Consider the following 24,514-nt stretch of genomic DNA (forward strand, 5'->3'; position numbering starts at 1 on the left):
TGCCTTAAAACACATTTATTCTGGTATCAGCATACTTACATATCTTACATATCTACATAAAATTTCATTAACATGGTGGAAAAATAACAAACACTGTTTAAATTTACAATTTCCACATCTTCAAGACATGACCTTTGAAGTTTGCCGCACAACTGACAGAGTAAATATCCTCCTGCAAGTTGCAACAGAATTATCTGCAGCTGCTTCAAAGACCTTTCAAGTGGATAAATGAGCATGTAAAAGACTAGTGCGAGCTAGGTAATGAACCATTATTACACATGTTTATAGTGAGCAATAGTTCAGACTTTACATGGCTTCACCATGATGTGAAACACTGAGTTTATGCTTCGTTTCCTTACACAGTAAGTACAGACACTCAATTGTGGCCAAAATCCAGGTATTCAAAAAGATTAGGAATGCCACTAAGTCAAGTTGTGCCCATATACTTCAAAACAAAGCCATTCACATCAAAGCAAACTTCAAAACAAAGCCACTCACATCAAAGCAAGAGACACTTTGAAGAAGCCAAAGTAATAAATATTGAAACACTTCTGCTGACCTGTGGTGATGTGCGTTCTTTTAAGCCCTCAATCTGAGGGTGCACTTTATATTAAAGGGTCAGTCTACTCACCGAGATGAGTGTATAAATAATGGCATATTCTGGTAGTTGGCCCCCTATAACATCAATAACGAGGGATCTGCGCCCAGTTTAGGCAGGAATTTATTTTTTATTTCGGCGTTAAAAGTCGCGTAAAAATGCATGGTGGCGACCCCAAACGTTCATTTTGTTCAAGAAAGTGGTAGTCTTTTTTGTAGAAGCATAAGTGAATATACTACGTACCATTTGTATGTCACAATGTCAGAGAAACGCACGTTTTGTTCTAGTAAACTGTAGAAGGCGTACCGCTCGCTTTTTCTGTAAATCACATGAATATTTATAGTTGCACGTACGCAAAACGCAGGGACATTCCCACATTTAGTTCAGCGTATGCTAGCAGAGGCGCAAAAATAAACTCAGCCTATAGTGGCGCCATCTGGTCGTCAGGACGGTAACCATTGCTGTAAACAAACAGACTCTCCACTTAAGCCTGGGAGCGGCAGAATCGTCACTGTAATTATTAAAATAAAGCAAATTTATCTCTTATATGTTTTCTTATAGGCGAGATGAGACGAAGCGAAAGACAGGCGCCCCAGTTATGGCCATTGAACGCACTGAAAAAGGCAGCAACAACGAGAATTCAGTCCGAAGCGAGAGGTCCGGCTTCGACGGGCGCCGCCATGTTTGTCGCCGCGCGGCGGAAATCTAGATGGTTGCCAGATGAGACTACCATCTCATACAGATGTGTTCCCACATTAATAAATTCTATTTTAAAATGTTCTACCGCACTCCTTGGCACCACAGCTGGCTAAACGGTAATTTGAGTAAAGAGCTATCGGTTGCCGCAAAGAAAATATGGTCGATAAAATTCAGTAGACTGACCCTTTAAAACAAGCAGAAATATGTCCCCCAAAGCTAGTAGGGGAAGTCACTCTACCCATTCTAGTGACTTTCGGAGATGTGCACTACAGGAACGAGTCAAGGTGTTCCTGCATTTTGCGCAGCATGTAATGCTGTGGTTGGCGCTGACATCCGTCAATAAGCCAGCAGTGTAAAATAATACACAGCAAGTTGCACACAAGTTTCCAGAATACATAATATTTATACAGGCCTTGGTTTAATGTGCAGCGCCTTGTGGGCATATTCGTGCATACCCTATAAAAATAAATAACTTCCCATGTACTATCAGCAACAAATGAAATGTGAACAAGAAAAATTAAACGCTAACACAAAAACACAAACAAATCAGTTCCTTGAGAGGAAATGCAACCTAGGTTGATTAACATTTCAGAAGGGCAGTGTTAGGGGCTTTCGAAGTGAAGTTAACCTGCCCTTTTATTGAGCCTCCCCATTCAAAAATGTTCTCATTTTTCTGTTCATGTCTGAATTGTCTTGTTCGCGTTTCATTCGTTGCTGATAGCGGACAAAAACTGGAAGACACAAGTGTGACATACGCCAAACAAAATTCATTTAAAACCATAAAAATTGCAAATTTTCATTGAAAAAAAAATGTTATTAATGTAGTCACAGTCAATTATGAAATCTTCGGGGGAACACATTTTTCCATGCCGATTATAAATATATCATTTAATTTCATGTAAAACAATTTCTTGGATACTTATGTTGTTATGCAAGTTTTTTGCAAAGAGCTTTCAAGAAAGTTTGCTCCGAAGAACTGGCTAAAATGCACGAGTTTCTCTTGACATCAAGGAATGCAAGAAGGGTGAAATTATCATCCTGCCTCTCGTAGAACTTGAGTTATAGGGTACTGAAGCTGCCACTTCAGATACAGGAATACAAACTTTCTTTTGCATTTTTGAAGCAGCAACTTCAAAACCCTATAACTAAACTTTTACGATAGGCAGGAAGACAATTTTACTCTTATTGCATTCCTTCATGTGAAAAGAGCCCATAAAATACATTTCAGCAAGTTTTCTGCAGCAAATTTTCTGAACAGCTCTTCAAAAAAGACCTCACGGAGACTGCTCAAGGAATTGCTGTGTATGAAATTAAATCACATATTTGAATTGGCACACAAAAATACATACTCCCTAAAGATTTCATAACTATGGCTACATTAATAAAGAACATTTTTTCAAGACCCAACTCCCTAGTTAATGGAAACGGCAATTATAGCTGTCCGCAGTGAATTTTTACATCTCTCACCGAATACAAACATCAACACAATCATCGTCCTCGATGCCGAGCTCTTGTGGCGTGCTTTTCAAGTCCACACACTCCCCGTCAAACTTGAACGTGAGCCGGGAGAGAGGAAGGCCCAGTTTCTCAGCAAGCACCGCAGCTCCTTCCCTAAGCGGTTCTACCTGCAGTAGCAGTTGCACACATCTTCAATGACCACAAGAAAAGAGAGCAGCCCAAAATGCATGTTTACAGAGAACACTTCATTCACTCTTTGTTTACGACGCCACTGTGATTCGATCACCGGTGATCAAAAAATTCCAAGCAATACAGCCGATGCCATCATAAAGCGAAGATTACCAGCCAGATAGAAGATTAATGGTCCTTGCTTACTAAAGGCACTTACCGAACTGACTTCGATGCTTTCATTCTTCCGCTTGTTGGAGCACTGAAACTTTATACATATCGTGTTCTTCCCTTTGCCCGTCTCCCTGTACTTCGTGATGATGCATTCTGCAACAGTAAATATAATATAATCAACAAATGACTCTGTAAACAGCCAGCAAGTTTAACTATTAATCAGACAATCAAATGCATCCCCTCTCTCACAAACACATGCTAGGACATACAAACGGATAGCTGCAAACCTTGGTTCCCCGATATAATTTACAATATAGCCACGCATTATGCCCACACTCGCTACATTTACTGACAAGTGGACGCATAAACCGTAACTACAGCAAGGTACAAATTTCAGTATCAGCTGTGACATCTACACCTAGATGGTGTAATTCACCAACAGGTGTAGGTGTCTCTGTTCCTTCCCCCCAAACAGCAGCACCAGTTCACAAGCTACACAGCACGCAGTTAAAGCCCCTGTCGAACAAGCTCTTTAAAGGCGAGCTTTTACACAAACAGGCAGCTCACTGCTGGGCACAGTGTGCCCAATGTAAACAACGTGAAATGCTGTGCTTATTCGCTTAGACATCTAAACACCTGGACATTCATCAGCCAATTACTGCAAGTGAGACTGGCCCTTCAAACCTGCTGATGCACCTTGACTCAGCACATCAAATATGCAGCTCCAAAAAGTGCTCAGCTGACAAGAAACTTGTACAACTATCAAGTTGCACTCCAGACTTATCCCATACCGCAAGGACAATTCAGTGCAGTTTTATCGTGCCAGCAGTCATTTCGGAAAAGAGACTAACCCAAAATGTCTGCTGATGCTAAACTAAGGCTCCCAGGGGTGTCTTCCGGTCTAACTGGCCGGCCGTTGAAAATCAGTGTCACCTGGGACACATCCACATCGCACTCTTCGGCTACCTTCTCCAGGATGTCACTCATAGGCGCTTCCTGTTTTAAATGAGAGCGAAAGCAAAATGCACATCACCACAGTGGCCACAAATGACTCGCAATTATTTTGCCTCCCTAGCAGCAGCATATCCACTTTTATGAATACTGTATAACAATTACAGTAAGCTCCCATTAACTGAAACTTCAAGAGACAAGGGATTTTTGTCTGAATTATCAAAATGGACCTTAATAGACATACACCAATGCCAAAAGTGATTTGCTTTACCTACGGATACAGGTCGTATTTAAGAACGTCTTCCCTATAAAACATTGCTAATCAGCATTTCCATAACAAAAATTGGTTGTGAAAGACACCGATTTGTTTGTTCAAACAGCAGTCTCCTACTGGCTATGTGGTTAAAAACGTTACCAATAATGTGCTGGCTTCCTAGCAGAGTAATACCACGTTAACTGGTACTTCAAGGGACTGGGAAAAAAAAAAATGCCCGAATTATACGAAAGTCGAATTGCCAAATGGCATCCAAGAAGTCGTCACAGAAAATTTAACTGGCAAAGAAATAGGCAGCTTGGTTCTGAGTAAAAACTGTGCGGCAACAATAATTCTTTTGCTGTTCCATCAATGCTTTACTGCATGTACACAGTCGGGAGGGCCGAAGCAGAACTACTCCGTAGCGGCAATGGCTTTCGCAGCCTCTTTCACAGTGCGGCTCATTGGCAGTGTAGCCTCTCACAAGCAGTGGCGTCCATATGGGGAGCCTTCACCACACAAACAGCAAACAGACTGGTAGCTAAGCTCAGAAAATGAAATTATGCAGCGACAGTGGCCCTCCAATGCTGCATACATCCTCCTTGAGGCACACTAGTAGTGCGGTATCACATCAAAAGCGTCAAGAATAGCTTACTGACAAATTACAGGCCTTACATACAGGTCTGACCAGTGATCAATGAGAAAGACATACCGGTGATGTGGAGTAGTTGAGCAAGGTGGCCTGGCATTTCACAATAATCACCAGCTTTTCCCTCTTCATGGGTGAGACTTCCCCCCAGCACGAGAGGCTGTCGGACGACTCATCCGACAGGTCAATGCAGTTGGCCTCCTCTACCTTTTGCAACTTCCTGCAATTACCAAAAAACATATCGAGAGCAGTGAGAAAAGTGCACTGCTTACAAGCTGCCTAAATAGCACCAAGGCTCTCTGAAAGAACAATAGAAGAAAAATCGGGGGAAACAAGAAGATGTGCTTGACTAACACTTTGCCCTTTACGAACAGTACCAGCATTTCTTCCGTGCGAAAAGGTGACTGTGTTGTTGATAAGACCATCGCGAATTAAGTCCCCGATTCCGCTCCCCGCCACCCCAAAAAATAAATGATGCAACGTCATCCCTCCAGCAAACCAAGCAAAATACCTAGCAAGTTGCTCGACCAATCAAAGAAGACAACTGAAAACAAAACTGCTTTTCCTGTTGATCATGCGAGCATTTGTTACAGCTCCAAGCTGGCCAACTGGACAGCATAAAAAGCGATCGACACTTTGCATTCTGGTATCTCAACAGCAACTCACCACCCTGCTATCCTGTTCTGGTTGGTACTTCCCACCCTCATCACAAAAAGCGCTGCAAATGGCCAATCATGGCCAGCAAACAGCCGACACGACCAGGCACAATTATACCAAGATTCGTGAGGAAGCTTTGCTCTTATGCAGTTTTCTGGTTCATCGAAACTCCATTCTGTTCAAGAATTAAGAATTAGATGTCTTCGACACCAATCTCTCAATCTAGTTAGACTTGGCATTCACATTTAGTGTCATCATGTGTTCATTTACGAAGAATTCAAGCCACTGTGGAAGAAAGAATCCTTACTGCAATATCTTCAACGTCTCTGTCGAGTGCTGCACCTCATCGCAGGACTGATTTGACCCCGTGTCGACTGCAACAGACTTTGCTGCTCTTCGTGACCTTTTAGTAGGACTTCGACGGGTGCTTCCAGTGCTACTACCTTGGGACCTGCAAGCAAAACCAGACCAGTTCACACATTTGGTTTCTCTAACAGCACATGAAACTGCAACACAAGCCGCAGTGAAGCGCATTCAAAGTTAAAGCCCGACAGATAAGATTTACTTCTAATAAAACCCTCGTTAATTCAAAGTCACTGGGACCGCGAAAAATATTCGGAATAACCTGGTTTACGAACAGACCAAGTGGAGTAAAAAATGGGACCAAGGCAAAAAATTTCGTTGCGGGAGCGATATTGGACAAACTTAAAAGTCTGTCCACCCAACTCATAGCTCCATAATGGACAAAAAAAAAAAAAGTCAACACCAAATAGTCGACACATGCACCGCCCCTAACCCTCCCTCTCTCCTCTCGCATTGTCCCACTTCCGCACTTTGTTTTGTAGTTACCCGTGGGATGGAATCGCGGCATGCGCACAACTCGAAGCAATAAACGCTTAACGATGAGATCACAAGGGCAGCAGTCTGAAGACAATGGAGGTCAACAGCAAATAAAAAAAGGCCCTCCATCCTGTCCTCTATACACACGTGTGGCCCGACTTACTTGGCGGCAAACCAAACTGCAAACAGTCCTGTAGTTTCGGATTCCGGCGCAACGCATGCCACAGAGACTATGAGAAGTTCGTTCTTGAGCTATAAAACCAGGCAAATGGCGCACAATTCTAATTTTCTTTAGCAGAATCGATTTGCATACGAATTAACGACTTTTCCCGATGCCTGGAGCCCCATGCATCCCGCCGTAAATGGACGCCGACCGGGCGCGTACTCCCGCCACTCGCCCACTACCACCTCAGGCATACAGAATGGTTGTCTTTCCGAAGAAAGACTGACCCACACACGACAGTATTCAAGTAATCAGAGATGCCGGTGACCTAATCCCCTAACCCTGACACACCATTCAAAGAAACAGCGAAGGCCGGCGTTGGGCGCAGTCGACCCGTCGCAGGCACACAGCAAGAAGGCTTGCGTCGCTGCTGGGAGTACTGGAGCTGGGGTGCTTCGCATATCAAGCATCAACATTGCTCTGCTGCACCACCTCACAGCTCCGAGGGGCCGTTGCTTCACCGGTTTGCGGCGAAATCGGGAATCCCCGCACAGCGCCACAGTCTTCGAATTAACCGGGCTGGTACAGGCCACCACTTCGAATTATCTAGTCAAATTTACATTAGAAATTACGGGACTGCAGAAATTCTTCGAATTATCCAGGATTTCGAATTCGCTGCATTCGAATTATCGAGGTTTTTACTGCATGCAGCGCATGTTAGCGGCACATATGCACTAGAAGCATATAAGAGACACCATACACAAGCATTGTTAAAAGATTAAATGAACACTCTTGTGCGCACTGAAGACCCTGGTATACATGCCACGCAAGCAACGAAAGAGTCCTCAACAAAAATTGAGTACATGTCTCATTTGTACCTCATTCGATGTGCTTTGCTAACTATAGAAGAGCTGAAATGCAATGAATATTCAATACTTTAATCTGTAACCTGTTCACAACACCTTTATAACACGGTGCCAATCGTGCATCGGCAGTTTGCAGCAGTAAAAATTAGCTTTGAAATGCTATGTGCAAAGGATAAGAAATTTCACAAAAATAAAACGCGCAGCTTATGCCAGTGTGTTACCACATGTGCACCATAGAAAGAACTATGTTTTACAACTCCAACACACATAGCACAACCCAGCAATGAACCATGACGGTGCAGAAACCTGGGTCCTACCTTGATGTCACCTTGAGCACAGATCAGTGCACTCAGGGTGCATCAAGGAACTACCACAAACACTCAGATATATATGCATACTTCATATTTTGTTGACACCCCACCGCACAGACACAGGTATATATGCATACTTCATAATTTGTTTTAACACCCCAGTGCACAGGACGATTTGCCCAGAGGTGTTCAATCTGTGAAAAAACTAAAGTGTTCTTCACCAGTCATCAATACTGGCATGTCAACACAAGCGAAAAGATGGAAAAGAAAGGCTGTCAAGGTGCTCAAGAATGGTCAGCCCTAGCATTTTATAACAGTAACATGTGTTACTCAAATGAGACCTAGTGCACTGCCAGTGCTAAAACGAATCACCAGTTCATGGAGATGAACTGGTGGCTCGCGGTGGCTCAGTGGCTATGGTGCTCGGCTGCTGTCCCGAAAGACGCGGGTTCGATCCCGGCCGCGGCGGTTGAATTTCTTTGGAGGAGAAATTCGAGGCCCGTGTACTGTGCGATGTCAGTGCACGTTAAAGAACCCCAGGTGGTCGAAATTTCCGGAGCCCTCCACTACGGCGTCTCTCATAGCCTTAGTCGCTTTGGGACGTTAAACCCCATAAACCAAACCAGTTCATGGAGAAAGGGCTAGAACACATAGCAGGTGGGCATGAATGCGTGCACCTTGATCTATCACTAGGCTGTAAAGTACATGCCATAAGCTATCCATTCGCTGTTTATCACATATCTTTGTAGCACAAACTTAAATACACAGAAGCACCACCTCAAAGGGAAAAAAGCAGTACAGTAATGTCTTAATGAAATGAGTTCACTTCATGGCTACACTAGCTGCAGTTAGAGTTCCAAAAGCACAGTATAATATATCCATGACAACATGTAGCTTAGCAGCGAAAAGATGAAAGGCCGTACTCACAACACAATGCAGTCCTCGTCTGAATCGCGCTCGGCATCAACATTGTGCTTGCGAGTTTTTTTCATTCTTCTTGGCTGACGGGTGACAGACCCACTGCACTGCTGGGCACCTTTCAAGAAATAAAACAGCTTTCATGAGCACAACAGAAGAAAAGCACCCCTCCTATTGCACACACTACACAGCTAAGGCCTGCGTAATCCTTCTTTGGGTACCAAGACAGCATACAGTTCGGAGTAAAAAAAAACTAAATTGCCTGCCCGTATCTGCTGCTATGTTACCGATCATGTCATTCTAAACTCTCTAAACGTAACATTATCAGTTGTTTTCAAACCTTCCACCAGCACATCACTCGGCCATGATGTTCCAGCAACCAAGAAAAATTAATTGTGTCTACCAGTGAATGCACTCTCCGAAAAATGCACAAAAATGAACGGCCATTTGTTCTCATGAAGACCATACGAAAGAAAGTATAGTAGCTCTGTACAGAGAACTCTTGTTAACCAGAACTACCTTACTTCAAAGTTCTGGTTTATTGCAACTGATGCTTTCTTGCAGTCAACATCAAGTATACTGAAAAGGCTCTCCTTCACTCCAACAAATTTTCAGTTTGCTTCAAGTAAAAAATTTATAGAGAGCCAACCTTTCATACATAAGCATCCATACAATGTGAAAATATTTTACTGAACACGGACGGTGTTTTCCGCCTCTGTTAAGCTGCTTAAAAACTGCAAAATGATTAACTCCCCGAACCCCGGAGAGAAACATGGGGTATATTTAAACTAGGCTATGAAGAACACTGTAGTAGAGTACTCCAGATCATGTTCAACCACCTGGGGCTCTTCAAATTCATAGCTTGGACAGCGGCAGTTGCATACTTGGTGCCCTTATTATGGAGGGACATTTGTGTCGCACAAAACGATTGGATCAGGGAACACAACAATGCTCAAAATAAGAACAACGGTCACCTTGCAGTGCAATGCAGGGATTGGGAATGCGTGCTAAACTTTAAAATATCGGCATCAACTTAAAGAACGCGTGAAGCGCATTGCCTGCGAGATAATGAAGTGAGAAGAAAAAAATAAAAGCACTGTAGGCGGAATGTACTACCATGAGCAACATACGTGAACGCAGGAGTGTGTGCCCGATAGCCACAAACCCTACTTGCAGCGATATGCAGTGGCAGCTTTAAGAAACAAAGTGAAAAGAGAGGTGCGTTCTTCCATTTCTCAGAAGCTGTCAACGCAGCAGAACCCTTCCCACAATGTTTCCACAAGGAGGATTTGAGGCTTCTGCTCCGCACTCCGGCGTTGCTGCTCATATTGCTCTAGTACGTTAGCACGGCTTACATTTTTCTCTTGCAAACTAAATGTAAATTCGATCACAACTGCACCCCGTATGCTATGCGTCCAGTGCATACGCCTATGCAAAATTAAGTTGGAGGTTCAGTGCTGTGTAGTTTTCACGTCCTTCCTTCACCTTGCCGCCCTGCCACATTCCTGACGGCCACGGTTTCACAAATAACATCACAAACATGCAACCAATGCACACTGCACCATCCTGAGTTGCGGCCAAATCAGTGGTGATTAAAATAAAATGTGTGTGTGAAAAAAAAAAAAAAAACACTCCGGTCCGAGTGCACTCTTCACACGACTGTTGGAAAAAATCCTGGCTGCCAAACTGGTTTATAAAACAATTCCAAGGTGATTCGAGCTGGAAACAACTCCGAATTGTTCCATAAGCCAATTTTATCAGCTAGCACCAGTTAAAAATTTTCACCTGGCAAGTGCCACAGATATGTCTGATGTTAGCCACCGAGGCAGCTCAGTGGTTATGATGCTCGGCTGCTGACCCAAAAGAAGCGGGTTCGATCCCAACCGCTTGTGCGATGTCAGTGCACGTTAAAGAACCCCTGGTGGTCTAAATTATCCGAAGCCCTCGACTACGCTGTACGTTGAAAAAACAAAGAAAGTTTTTTGACGAAAGGAAATGGCGCAACTGTCAACATCTTGGTGGACGCCTGAACCGCGCAACTAGAGAGCTCCGGATTAATTTCAAGCACATCCTTTTGCAACACATACAGGAGTGCAAGAGAAGCTGCCACAAATGTAAAATATTAAGTTATCGCACTCCACTTTTAAGGAGACTTCAGCGTCCGCTTAGTTCCTGACCGCCACGTCAATTACGGGGCGGTGCCACGGGAACTTGAAGACACTTGTCGGTCTTCGTGCTCAAGGAAAGCCCAAGTTTTTCGACAGCGGAAGTGGGCTCACGGCACCTCCTTGTTCACTCTATACGAGTGGTGCAGCAACAGTTGTTCGTTAATTGTACCCGAGACGCAGTGACATTGCCCTAATACACAGGACAACCCTCGTTCGCAAAAAGCGAGCGTTCATTATAATATACACATTTAATTACAGCTGACTATAATAACCCTCTATTTTCTAATCAGATATTGCTGCTGCCTCCTTTCCTCCACGAAATATTATTATCCCTTCACCTAAATGTACAGCCTCAGTCAGAAGTCATTAGGCCATGCTTGAGTCATGTACAGTCATGTATAAAGGCTTGGAGGATGCGGATTCGCAAAAAAAATATTTCCGCATTGCCTCACTGTAGTCAGTCAGCTGGTATTATCCGAGTGGATACAGCGTGCGTGTCCTCTCGTTATTCAATGTATGTTTTTCATTAACTTGTTTTGCCACCGCTGCGGTGGCATAGTGGTTGAGCATCCGCCTTGCATGCGGGAGGTGCGGGGTTCGATCCCCAGTGCCGCCGGGTACCCACCGGTAATAAAATGAGTACAAGCTTCCCCTGGTCTGGTGCTCTGCTTATTCGGGGTGAAATGCTTGGGAAATAGGTCTTTGAACCCCATCTTGATCAAACGATACCTTGCGCCATGGCGCCCTTGGGCCACAGATTGCCTTGCGCCATAAAAATTCGTCAACTTGTTTTGCCCGACTGAACAGAAAAACTTTTTTGTTTTTACTTCCGCACCCTGCAAATTTTTGTCCATGCTGTACATAGTGCTTATTTTATAGCATATTTGACACTGCAAACCACCGGAGGTGTGAGGACAGGGGGTCTCCCCAAAGTGAATATATTTCGAACGATGAGATGCACGGTCCGGGCAGCGTCGTCCGAGTAGCACAGGCACGTTTTCAAATTCAGGCCGCACAAAATAGAGCATACATTATAGTAACTTTTGGCACATCCCTGTTCCTCTCTTCGAACGAAAGCGAACAAAATGCAGGAGAGACTGAGTAAATCCTCCTGCATAACTCGGCCGAACCAAATGACAACTACAGTTTGCAAAGCTATAGCTTTGTTTGTCTAACAATGCGCTAAAAGCTCCATAAGGCGGGAACAGCGGATAAAAAGTAGGAGACACAAGAGCACTCGTCATTCTCCTATCTTTCCCTGCTGTCCTTCAAGTCATATCATACCAACATGCCTAAACTGCGAAGTTGTCTGCTAAGAAACGATGCACAGTGCCAACCTCGGTAGACTGTAGTCATGTCATTCAGGAATTTTTGCAATACAACACTCATTTTCTCCATGGTTGGACAAAAACAGATCCATAGGAAAGCTACCGGCAGTCTAGCTGCACTCTGGCCATTCCAGATTATCATTCGCGATTGTTTGTAATAAACGCGATTGCTTCAACTAAAATTTCGAATTTGCACAACTGCAGCGCCATCTATAAAAACAAAAACAAAACCAAAGCCATGAGCCCGCGGCACGCTCCAGGGCTTGTGTTTCTGCATGCTGAGGAGCCGATAGCTAACCTGTTTATCGTTTTTACAGCTATATTATATCACATCACCATCGTAGCCTTCTGAGCTAAGACATTAGCATACGTTGACGTTATGTTCAGCATTTGTAAATGCCTGACATCGCACAACATACGGGCGCCTTTTGCGTTTCTCCTCCATCGACACGCGGCCGAGTTCGAACTCGGAAACTCCGGCTCTGTAGCCGAGCGCGCTAACCACTGAGCCACCGCGGCGGGTCCAGACGTAAAATCACAAAAATCAAACTAAACCATGTTTGTCTGATGTAGTAATTACTCACTGTCGTCTGATCGCTGCACCCGCTCCGTCACCTGGGAAAGCAGCTTCTTCGAAAAAATGCTGGCGCTGAACAAACTGGCGTGGGTTTCTCCCACCAAATTCTTGATGTCGCGCAGGTGCGCCGGCTCGGTCTTCTGTTCATCCATGTCAGTTCGGCGCCTGAATTTCCTAATTTATAGTGCAAACAAATAAAAAAAAACGCCAGAGTGAACACATGACTTTGGTGCAACAGCGGCAAACAACATTTAAAGTTATGACATGGGCATTAACGGACGACGCGGGGTACAGACAAATTGCGCGCGCAATGTCGCATCACAACATACGCACGTTATCGCGCTCACGAACTCCATACTAAGCGTTCCCTCTGATAACGTCAGCCGAATGCGAAGATGACATTAAGTTAAACAACAGTCTCAAAAGGCGCAGTGCAATTTTCGGTACGAGACACACACATCTAACCATGTTTGAAACGGAAAAGGCGCGAATGGGACGAGGACAAGGAACGTAAAGCAGTTTCTTGTCCTCGTCCCATTCAAGTATTTTCTGTTTCAAACATGGCTACGAATCAACTAGCCCAAACCAAAGTACTTCTAGAACACATTTCGCGCCGTACATACCTTCCAAATCTCTGCGTTCCGCTCATGCCCTCTTCGTTCTCTTCGCTCATGTTCTTCGGCTTTGCCGCCTTTGTGTCTGGCGCTGCTGGCGCTTTCGAAAGGTCTCTTTTAAGCGCTATAATCGCAAGTGATGTTTTAGTTATCGAGACTACAATACAACAATAAATATACAAAATAAAAACAAAAATACATTTTTAGAAGCAAATATATATTTTATTAATTTGAAAGTAATAGTTTATGGACAAAAATTTTCCTGCACTGAGCATTACAACTACTATATGTACCATAGGCTGCCAGGACGAGTAGCATTAGGTCTGACGTGAAGTTGTAGCTAGTGCCACCTAACGTAATATTCTTTTGTTTTTGGTGAGAAACGGGGAACGAGAGAAGGGGGAAACCGGGGAAACACGCACGCACCGTGCTAAGTCAGGAAAGTAATGGCCACGCCACTATGGCGCGTAGTGCTAGCTCGAGCTCCAGCTGTGCAGTGAGCAGTGTGTGTACCGGAGGTGTTTCGGTAGCAACTTGGCGCTACGAGTGAACCATGACTGCCAGCAGCATGCAGCTGAACTGCGAAACTATGCCTCTGGACGAGGACGAGCTCGCAAGGCTGTCGCGCAAGACTCCGACGGAGATCATCCACAGCGGACACTTTATGGTGTCCGACATCGATGATGCGGACAACACGGACGAGGTGGCCCGTGCCAGCGAGTCCGACTGCGCGACCGAGGTTCCCACCTCTTTGGCCGCCCCGCTGGATGAAGTCAACGACGAGCTCAGTTTCGACACCGACGACGGAATGGAAGTAGACAAACAAATCAAGCCCCCGTGCCATATACCCATCGATGCATCGCTAACCAAACTCTTCGAGTGCATGACTCTGGCATACAGGTAAACACGTGAGCCGTGCATCGTTGTTCCGACTGCCATCGCGAATCGCTCGCGCAAGCTGGTAGCGCAGCGCCTGAGCGCGGCCGTTGGTTCGTCGGAGGATGTTTTGCGGAAGCGCGTGCTCGAGTTGTTACCGTTCGCGGAACGCTTCCTCGAGCGCCAAGTTTCGGCGCACATTCTTCTGCTGCCGCATAGCGCGCTCTTTTGTTGGCGCGAGCTTGTGTCCGATCCTGCACGAAATGGTTTCAGTTTTGCACCAGGCCATTGTCTCAATATAACGGTCGGGAAATGCGCAGCGAAATGCCGTTCATGTGCTGAAAGTAAAGAAATATCACTCCTTCTTTGCCGCCACTGTCGTCAGGCGTGAATTTTTAACTCCGCGTGCCGTGTTGACATTAGCGAAATGGCGCATATTGTCTCGTATGTTGCCCTTGATTGCAAAGGGAAGCGCCTCCGCTACGATAACAGAGATTGATAGCCCTCAGGCTAGGCATTGTTGCTGAACGACTCGAGTCGCCCTTGAATCGTACCACAGCATGCTTTACAAGACGTCACTGCCGCGATGCCGCGCACACTGATGGAATCGTGACGAAAGAGCTGCTGCTTTCGCTTTTGTCGACAACCGTCGGGGTCTGCCATATCGCGCTGCTTTGAGCTTCGAAACCGCCCCTGAAATGTATGCGTCGCCGTGGTATTGAACGACCACGAGTTGTGTGTGAGGCATAAACGAGCGAATTGATTTGGCTCTTGATCTGAAAGCTGTTAACTTTGCTTGAGCGCTACGACGACAAGCTTCATTCAAATTACCAAGGCTACTTTCACTCGCTCTATACAGTGTCTGAGTTATTGCCCCACGAGACGTAAATGATAACGAGCACTCATGTGAGGGTGTAAAGATGTCTCTAGATTGGGGTGTTACGTATCTGTCTGCGCAGTAGTAACGTTTTGAAAGCACGGGGAAGGGTGATAAGCTTGAAGTCCCTGAAGTCTGCGCAAACAGCTTTGCGCGGGAACTTTCGTGCTTGTCCGCTTTCATTCGCTCACTGGCAAATTTCCACACTTTTTGTTGAGTGGTTTGGCATGCGCAGTTAGAGCACTTGTTTTAAGCAGAAGGTGCATTAATTGGGATGTTGTGCAGCAGTCTAATGTAGAGGCTGTCACATGGAATCGTATTAAGAATTACATTCATAACAAAATATGAGAGAAGCCAACAGCCACAGAAACCAAGGGGCACAGGGGATTTTTTAATTAATTTATTTATTTTGTGGTGTTGATCAATTTATAATATTACTGAATATGTTATCGCTTAAAGCTAATTGATTAGAAAAGCAGAAGAAAAAACAACCACATGCCGCCGGTGGGATCCGAACCCACGACCTCCGAAATACGCGTCCGGTGCTCTACCGCTGAGCTACGGCGACGGCTGTCAAATCTTCTGCTTTCGGGGGTATTTATGTTTTTACAAATAACCTAACCTTGGGAGTGTTCACCAGCGCCACCCACGTTCTTAAGTGGCGGACGTGGCACGTCCTGAGTTACCGCTGATGTGACGTAGAACGTCATCGAACGGCGAGGGTGGAAGCTGTGTGAGAACCCTCTTATGCTTCCTATGGCGTCAAGGCTGCCAGAACCGATAAATTGATCAACACCACAAAATAAATAAATTAATTAAAAAATCCCCTGTGCCCCTTGGTTTCTGTGGCTGTTGGCTTCTCTCATATTTATAACGAGCCCCTCATACCCCTTCCATTGTTTGCTTAATTCATAACAAAAGTGCACTTCTCCAGACCGTTGCCCCTTTTGGACGACTCGAATTGGAATGCAGCTTGTTTTGGTTCGTTTTCATCTGATGACAGTACTTTCCTCTTTGGCATATCAGTTTTCTTCAGTGACATTTGCCTGAAACTTGAGTTCAGAAATTACACCGCTTTTAGAGAACAGCTGTATTCTTTTTGCAGTGTAAAAGTTTAGAGCAAAAGCTGCACTCACTTCAGGAGCAGCTAAAATCTTCATTGTATTTCATAACTTTCAACTTATCCACCAGTAACTGGGCATTTATTGTTTTTAGGAGTGAAGCACGACTAAAATATATGTGAATCACATCACTGATAGTGAGTTGAAAAAAAAAATTGCCGACGATTGCATTACTTCCTAGTGCGAAATTTGAATGCAGCTCATTAGCTGTTTCGGCTTTTCGATAGATTGAGGCAAAGAATTTGAGCAAGACATGTATGTACAATTACAGAGAACTTGTTATTTTCACACGTATTCCTCCTTCAAGAAACACTCACTAACAGTTCTTGATTGTCATGAAGGAAGCTTTGTGGTCGGAGAAATAGATGGATATATGCGCGACTTGCTGCACCAATGCCTGGTTCCCAAAGTATTTCGCGAGGTTGTCACAGCCGTGGGAGGCGTTAGGAGCGATAGGAATGGGATGTTCTCCCGCATAAGTGGTTAGAAATTCCTGTTTGTCTTATATCTACATTAAAGTCCCCACCCACCCTGCCACCCTGGCAGGTGGCAGTTAATGACTGATCGCAAGAGTTTTCTCACCATTGCTAGTGCTAACGCATGCAGCCCACATCTCTCTCTCATCACCGCACGTACCTATAGGTGTGATTCAGGTGTCCACTGACCCAGGGAGCCAGTTATGACTGTAAAAGGTCAATGCCAATGCCAATGAACACAATGAATACGAAGGCCTATGGCTTCAGCACCATGTTCCTTGCACAAGGTTGTCAATGCCTGCAGCCCACATCTCTCTCTCTCTCTCTTGTCACCCCATGTACCAATAAGGGCGATTCAGATGTCCACTGACCCAGGGAGCCAGCTATGCACACTTCCTTTCCTTAAAATGGTTGGAGTGATGTTGTCAAGGCCAATGCCAATGAACACAAGGAACGCGGATGGACAGCCTATGGCTTCAGCTGAAGCCCTATTTACCTTGGCATTGACAATGGTTGTGTTGTCAGTGCCAAGGCATGCAGTGCACATGTGCCACAGTGCCACACCAAATAGCTTAAAGCACAGGTGTCCACTGTTCCAAGAGGGCAGTTATGGGCCTTCCCTCTGGTTAAGGTGTCCATCCATACTGTGCCATTTACTTTCCTCAAAAACCAATTTACCAATTTTACCCTCTGCTTTCCAAGCTCCTGCTCCATTGGTTTCCCACCTTAAAGCAAGGTGCCCACTGCTGTTTACAATGGGGAGAAATAGGCACCGAAGAGCTGTGCTCTAAGAAAGAATAAGAAGGGGTAAATGCTGTAGCAATCAATGCTTCCGTATATCTAAACAAGAATGATCAAAGCAAAAAGAATCAATAAAAAAAATGCAATGCTCTCTACAGGAACACAGAAATAACCTCACTTTGTGTTATTTATATAAAGAACAGGTTAACTGCACCAGAAGCACAGCCTAAGGGTGGGTCCCAATTTGACCATGCTTATAAAAAGAATTAATGCGTCTGTCGTAAACTTTATTTCAGTTGCATGAGTTCCATGCTTGTTCTGGGATACGTGTAGAATGGGCTGTGTTGTGTACCAATGCTTGTTAGCTGAGCAATTTTTGGTACTATAAAAGAGAGATGGAACTTTTTCATTTTATGAACTAGGCTTTGGCTTAATTGGGTAAAGCTGTACTTAGTCTTTTGCAAGACGAGTATATGAAATGCAAATCTCAGTGTAGTAAACTTATTAAGGCTATGCAAGTTTTTTTTTTATTTGTGGTTGTCATACTTAACAGGTGAACACTCGCGCTTATATGCATCCTGTGCTTAGTTACCTTAATTTCCAGGGAAGTAAGCTTAAGAGTGCACCTAATAAACCCCAGTTCATTAATAGTTTTGCAGCTTTTCCTTTCTTTTTTACACATTTTATCTGAAGTTACAATCATGCCTGGGTGCAAAAGTTGTAGTTAACAATTGAAACCTGCCACTTTGAAGTGTGAACGAGCAGGTTTTTGTGCTTTTAATGATATCTGAATTTTAGTCTATCTCTCGTTTATTTTAATTAAATACTCATCCAGGTTAATTTGATTGGCAGCATTTTATTTTGGTCAAAATAATGGTCATTTGTGAACAGCCTCGCTTGAGGGGACTATTTGACTTTCAGATGTTTTATTTAAATAATGGAGCCTTGTGCTGCTAACGGGATACACTTTTTTTATAGAGAAAATGACTGTTTTCAATTATTATAGACACACCAAGGAAGTAGTTACGCCAAGTTGATATTTAAACAAAGTAGACTGCAAAATTTTCCGATGAACTAGGCAAGGGTGTAGGCAGTGAGTGAAGAGTTTTATTGAAACATTCTCAGGACAAGGATGCATTTTTTTTGCGATAATTTCTGCAGGTGAGAAAATTATTTAAATTGTGTTTAATTTCTAGGAATGAATCTTACATTTCATTGCTGTCACTATCTCTCTCATAAACATGCTGTCGCATCAGATTGGAAAACTTTATTTAGATATGCCACTTTGATTACGCTGTTCGAGCCTTTCATTTCATGCTGTTTTTCTTCAAAAGGTGGTGCTATGATAAGATGGCATTGGGAGTAAGCGTCATGTCATATAGCGATGTAAACATCACTGCCGAGTAAGATGCAAAGTGTTGGTCCTATTTTTATGGTAATCCCCCAAGGCGGTACAGATTATAATAAGTGAGTCATTACTCATTAGCATCCTCCCAAACACAGTCATATGGCTGCAAATGAAAGCTGTACAGCTTTTATACAAACTTCACATTCAAAGAAAAAGTCATCCAGCTCCTGCACTTTGGACCAGGATACCAGGGACCCTGGACCAGGATGATTTTTTCTTCACCTGCTAAGCCTCTGTGAAAGCTGTATAACTTTCAGTGGCAGCTGTTTGGCTGCGCTTGGGTGGGTACTAATGAGCAATCACTTATTAAATGTTTACAATGGTAAGCAATAGGTGTTCAAGCGGTCTAATATTTATACTTTTTTGTCACTCAAAATGCAGAAGCTGGTTGCTTCAGAAATGAGACGGGCACAAATGCTTTGCATAAGTGCTTCTCGTGTCTGAACTACTGTTAAATTTTCCACACTGATATTATTTAGTAGCATGCTTTTTCCCATTTCACATTTTTTATTGCACTTGTCAGCATGTTCTGACAAAAAAAAAGGAAATTCATGCTGTCATCTATGGAGGACCCTCATCCATAAATGTAGGCTTTAAAAATGCTCTGAATAATGTCTTCTGTTACTAAGGAGGCAGAATTTCTGCTGCATTCCTGGGCATTTTATATAGCAGTGTATGCACGACTATGGCTACATACTTTATATGCTATGTAATGTTGTGAGAGGTCACTAGCAGCGGAGTTTGAGGTGCACTGTACTGGATACAGTTAAGGTCAGATTGTGTCTAAATGTATCATATGATGGGGCCGGTGGCTCAGTATTATTGTGCTCGGCAGCAGTTGGATTTCGATGGAGGCGAAAGGCTAGAGTCCCGTGTACTGTGTGATGTCAGTGCACGTTGAAGAACCCCAGGTCGTCAAAATTATTCGGAGTCCTCCACTACAACACTCCTCATAACCCGAGTCACTTTGGGAATTTAAACCCCATAAAACTAAATATATCATACAGGGTGTTCTGTATTTATCTATATAGGTTGTAAGAAATTTTCCTGTGCAAACTACTGGGCTATTTGTGCTCATCTACCGACCGCAGGGTAGCTTAGGATTGTGGTTTCGTTTTATATAAGTAATTTAACATTGGAACATGTCTGGATTATCTGGAATCGGCGAAGAACTACAGTTGTCTGTGTGCAGAATTTTCGTCTAGTTGAGCAGAGCAGCAGATTTGAGAGGCTGTGCCATCTCGGGTACTGCGAGACCTGCCCCAGCTCCAAGCAGGCACATTGGTTGCCTCGCAGTTCGCCAGATGGTGCAGCCTCTCAACGTGGCTAGTCCGCTCGCCTCAGCGAAAATTCTGCGCACAGACGACTGCTGCTGATTCCAGGCAATCCAGCAAGTTCCGATGTTACGTTATTTATTGCGAAATGCAGAGTGTCGTAAGCTACGCTGTGGTCTGTGCTTGAGACAAACCAGGCCAGTAGTTTGTGCAGAAGAAATCTTTACAACCCGAACAGTTAAATACGGAACACCCTGTAGATAATTGAACACTTTTTTTTTGTATGGCTTGGAAATAGAATGGTATTGCTCATGGCTAATGTGGTCGCTGCTGTCATACATTAATCTTGAAGCATTATAGGCATATTAAAAACATCATGATGTTCTCAATATTTATTCACAGCTTCACATTTTCACAACTCATGGTTATTACTACTAATTGGATTTCACCATTAGTGCAGTCTGTATATTTTGCATGCAGGTGAGTTCAAACACTAGAAAGGAATGTCTTTAACCCTTTAATGGCGAAATTATCAAGGGATCAAAGAAAAACATCACTGTCAGTATAGCCAATATCAAAATTTTATTAGCGACATTAAAATTTGAGGAGTCGGCACATTGCAAATTGTTAACGATTAACGTTCGGTCCATTTTATGATCCGCTACACTATGGCTTTAATGGCTTTGGCATTCAGCTGCTGATCCGAAGCACAAGGGCTTGATCCCAGCTGCAGCGGCCATGTTTTCATGGAGGCAAAATACAAAAACGACCATCTGCTGTGCGATGTCAGCACACATTAAAGGATCCCAGGTGGTCCAAATTAATCCGGAGCCCTCTACTACAGTGTCCCATAGAGTCCATGTGTCGCCTCGGGATGTTTTACTCCACAATTTGCCATTTTGGTTCATTTTGTGCAGCTGTACTCCGTTTCATACATAGCAGGCAATGCTGCGGAGGTTGCTGAAGTAGTGCGTCCACGAAATCATATTACTCCGCCACGTATCATTTGTTTTTCTCGAAACTCCGGTCATTGTTTAGACGACTACAAAGAGTGATGTAAAAAGATGTGGTAGCATTGAAAATCACGGTCGAAGCTGTGAGGCGCTCAGTGTTCGGGCTCTCTGGCCATAATTTTCACGGAGAGTGAACTACTTTTTTGGCGCGGATTTTGTACAAGTGATTCGCGCTACAACCGCGTATCATACCGCCACTTGTACTTTTTGCTTCTCGAAATCTCGACAAGTCGCAGGACGAAAATGTGGCAAGAGGTAAAACGAAGTCCAGGAGGTGCCAGTCACAGCACTCAAGATTTGTCGATACGAAATATGTTTGTGTTTGCTTTGGTTGTATGGCGAACTACTTTTTGCATGCAGATTTAGCCTGCACGAACAGGCGCGCTAGCTTTGGCAGCGTTGCCTGCTATGTTTGAAATAGAGTGCAGTCCAAGTTGTGTGAAAGACCAACTAGAAGGCCTTGAACAAACTTGAAAAACCGGAGACAATAAACAATTTTTTATCCTACGAATATGTTCCTGTTTTTCTCACATTGGTCAGAAAGTGAGACTAGAAATTGTTGGAAGCTGGCTGGAAGTCATGCATTCACTCCTCCTTTTTCTTCACATGGCTTGCTCACATTGTTGCCAGACATATTCACCGGAAAGTGCTGCCTACTGAGAACATGTTGATTTCAAACTTTTTATCCTAGCTCCTTGTAGTATCAAGTAAAAAGTATGCAAACAGTATGCTGAGGATTTGCGAGACTGAACAGTAAAGTATGAAAGCTGCTTACTTATTATGACAATGCCAGCTCTGAAATGGATGAGTCAATTTTTTTTATTCTTTGCGTGATGATCGCAAGTTCCTGTTTTGTGTACTATGAAGTCGTAACTGTGTATCTGTTAACCACAGTAGTAAATGGAAATGCTTGTGAGAATTCTTGTTGCTTCTCCTCTGAATCCTTATTGTGGTTAATGTGTCCTTGTAAAGACTGGTATAATAGTGTCATTTACACGAGTGAAAAAGATATAGGTGGTGTAGAAGATCATTGGAGCAGTAAAGCCAAGTATTCCGCCGCAGTGCCGCCGCGGTGGCTCAGTGGCTATGGTGCTCGGCTGCTGTCCCGAAAGACGCGGGTTCGATCCCGGTCGCGGCGGTTGAATTTCTTTGGAGGAGAAATTCGAGGCCCGTGTACTGTGCGATGTCAGTGCACATTAAAGAACCCCAGGTGGTCGAAATTTCCGGAGCCCTCCACTACGGCGTCTCTCATAGCCTTAGTCGCTTTGGGACGTTAAACCCCATAAACCAACCAACCAAGTATTCCGCCATGAGAAACACAAGCCAAGTGGTAATCTAAAAGACAGTAATGTGCACTGACTTGTTCTAGAGCTCTGGTATAAATAAAAAAAGATGTTTACAGGTGCAGTCAACACCAAATGAAATGTAAACAGGATAACTGGGACCCAAAAACTTAAAATAAAATATAATGGGTGCTGAAAGAGGAATACAGGCAGGATCCATAAGAATGTCCACGCAGCACTGTTCATGCCATAGAATTGAAAATGAAATGCACTAATGTTCTTTCTCTCTCAACTAAAATCTCTTGTATTGCTATCCCCTTTCAGTTGGCTTGTTCACATTCATTTTGACGCTAACAAGTACCTCCTATATGAAAGGGAACAACCAGCTTGTATGAAATAAAACAATTTTGTTGCTATTTCTGTGGTAAAGCTGAAAATGTCTTTTCACACCAAGAGGAAAACTGCTTAGAGAATGAGAAAAAGTGTGCTTACCACACATAGTTATGGAGTAATCATTGGTTAAATGCCGATAGCATGTTTCCTTTTGTATTGGAGCCACCTGTACAATGTTTGGATGAATGAGACTATTCTGTATCATCTAGTCAAGTTTTTCAGCATGAACCCGGATGTGAGAGGCTACATTCTTTTTTTCCCTTGTTACTTATGTTGCGTCTCACTAAGCATTGTAGATATATTGAGAAATAATATTAGCGTAATGATGTTGCTGACATGAACTACCCGTTTTGCTCTCTTATCATTTAATTTGCTTAGAAAGTTGCTCTGCAGGTTCGTTTGAGGTGTCCCGACTTTTTGAGCATGAGCATTGTGCTTGGTGGCGTAGCCAAGAATTTTAATGGCTGGAGTTTTGTCTGAAGGAGTTAGATGAGAAGGAAGCTATTTTACGTGGTGCCAGTCATATTTTAGTTTCTGGTTGGAGGTGGGGGGGACATTATATTGGTTGGCCACTCCGCAACTGTGCCCCTGATTGATATCACCCTGGAGATTCTACACAGCAGTGGCCTCCATGCTTTAACATGTGATAAACATGTGGTCAGAACTGGATTGTGTTGTAAGGGTTCTAAAGTTACTGTTGGAGTAGTTGCCTGGGAATGCTTGCTCGTCAGCAGTGTTGTGGCTGCAATGACTGTGGCAGTAAAAATTTTAAAGGGCTTAAAGAACAAGCATGACCTCACTTTTTGAAAGTCCATACATTTTTAGCAGCAATTCTTCCTGTACTGACACCCCGGAGAGCTGAACTTCAAAAGCAGCCTCACTTCACAGGATTGCTGCTTCAGAATCTCAGAACTCAAAACTAGGTTCAAGGAACTTGATTGTCGCTTCAAAATCTAGTACTCAAAGTTACGCTCAAGGAACTTTGGGTGGCGAGAAACCTAACTAGCCGCTGGAAGTTAAAAGTAAATGTTGGTTTTTGTTTACAGTTCAAAGATAGAAAACTAAAGCTTGCATGCAAAGGCCAGTTAACTTTGCAACAGGGTTGAAAAGAGTTTATTCTGTATAAACAGTACTTTGTGTTGATAGGTGGAGGAGGTGGGACAGAAAGAGGAGCATTGGCTCTAAGGGTAGAAAGATGTTATGTCATTGTAGATGTAGTACATTCCATGGCCATTGACATCAGTCTGTGCTCCGGTTTGAACTGCCAGATGCTATGTAGCTAAGGCATTTGACACAATGCTTGCATGGTGTCATGGAGCATAGGAGGACATATGTAACAGAGCAAGAGGACCGATGAACAGTTGAAAAGACCTCGATTCTGGGAAGAGATTGAATTAGTTAGAAAGTAGCAGCAGTGAAACATGCCAGCAGGTACTTCGTAAAATGCCTTGAAATGTGGTTTGGCAAGGGTTGGGAAGCAGTCTAAGGCCAGAACAGTTTTGCTGTTCGTGCACTCATAATGGGGGAGAAGAACTAGGCAGCAATAAATACTTTGCTGTGACAGGTTTGCTGGTATCGTTATTACTTATTCCTATAAATTGAATCCGAATAGTGAGAAGCAGTGGCACCTATTAACTGTGTATGTTATAACATGGTAGAT

General features: G+C 43.7%; 2 protein-coding genes across 6 annotated transcripts in view; one reads left to right on the forward strand and one right to left on the reverse strand.

Moving 5' to 3' along the window:
• Nucleotides 1-13,489, reverse strand: LOC149363965 (uncharacterized). The gene is made up of 8 exons (XM_089573929.1): nt 13,402-13,489; nt 12,786-12,952; nt 8,715-8,823; nt 5,915-6,058; nt 5,014-5,170; nt 3,949-4,093; nt 3,144-3,250; nt 1-2,922 (listed from the first exon to the last, which is right to left on the reverse strand). Exons 1-8 carry the CDS (start codon nt 13,449-13,451, stop codon nt 2,761-2,763), a joined length of 1,041 nt encoding a protein of 346 aa, XP_089430055.1. The 5' UTR covers nt 13,452-13,489; the 3' UTR covers nt 1-2,760.
• A 280-nt stretch (nt 13,490-13,769) lies between these two features.
• Mondo (MLX interacting protein mondo) overlaps nt 13,770-24,514 on the forward strand; it is a 51,490-nt gene continuing 40,745 nt past the window's right edge. For 3 of the 5 annotated variants that reach the window (XM_089573931.1, XM_089573932.1, XM_089573935.1), the window contains exon 1: nt 13,773-14,292. In XM_089573931.1, the coding sequence (XP_089430057.1) occupies nt 13,946-14,292 (347 nt within the window). In that variant the 5' untranslated portion in view covers nt 13,773-13,945. Of the gene's footprint in view, nt 14,293-24,514 lie in introns of all 5 variants that reach the window. The other 2 variants (XM_089573934.1, XM_089573930.1) reach the window with 2 other exon arrangements.

Source organism: Amblyomma mixtum, chromosome 2 (genome assembly GCF_055824585.1).
Source record: "Amblyomma mixtum isolate Tamu chromosome 2, ASM5582458v1, whole genome shotgun sequence".
NCBI classification, from domain to species: Eukaryota; Metazoa; Arthropoda; class Arachnida; order Ixodida; family Ixodidae; genus Amblyomma; species Amblyomma mixtum.

Bases quoted from the DNA above. Each gene is read 5' to 3' on its own strand.
- LOC149363965 (XM_089573929.1), bottom strand. From the start codon at position 13,451: ATGAGCGAAGAGAACGAAGAGGGCATGAGCGGAACGCAGAGATTTGGA. The intron at 8,824-12,785 runs GTGAGTAATTAC...ATTTCTTGAAAG, and splicing joins GGTGCAGCGATCAGACGACA to GTGCCCAGCAGTGCAGTGGG. The intron at 6,059-8,714 runs GTGAGTACGGCC...TTTTGCTTGCAG, and splicing joins GACGAGGACTGCATTGTGTT to GTCCCAAGGTAGTAGCACTG.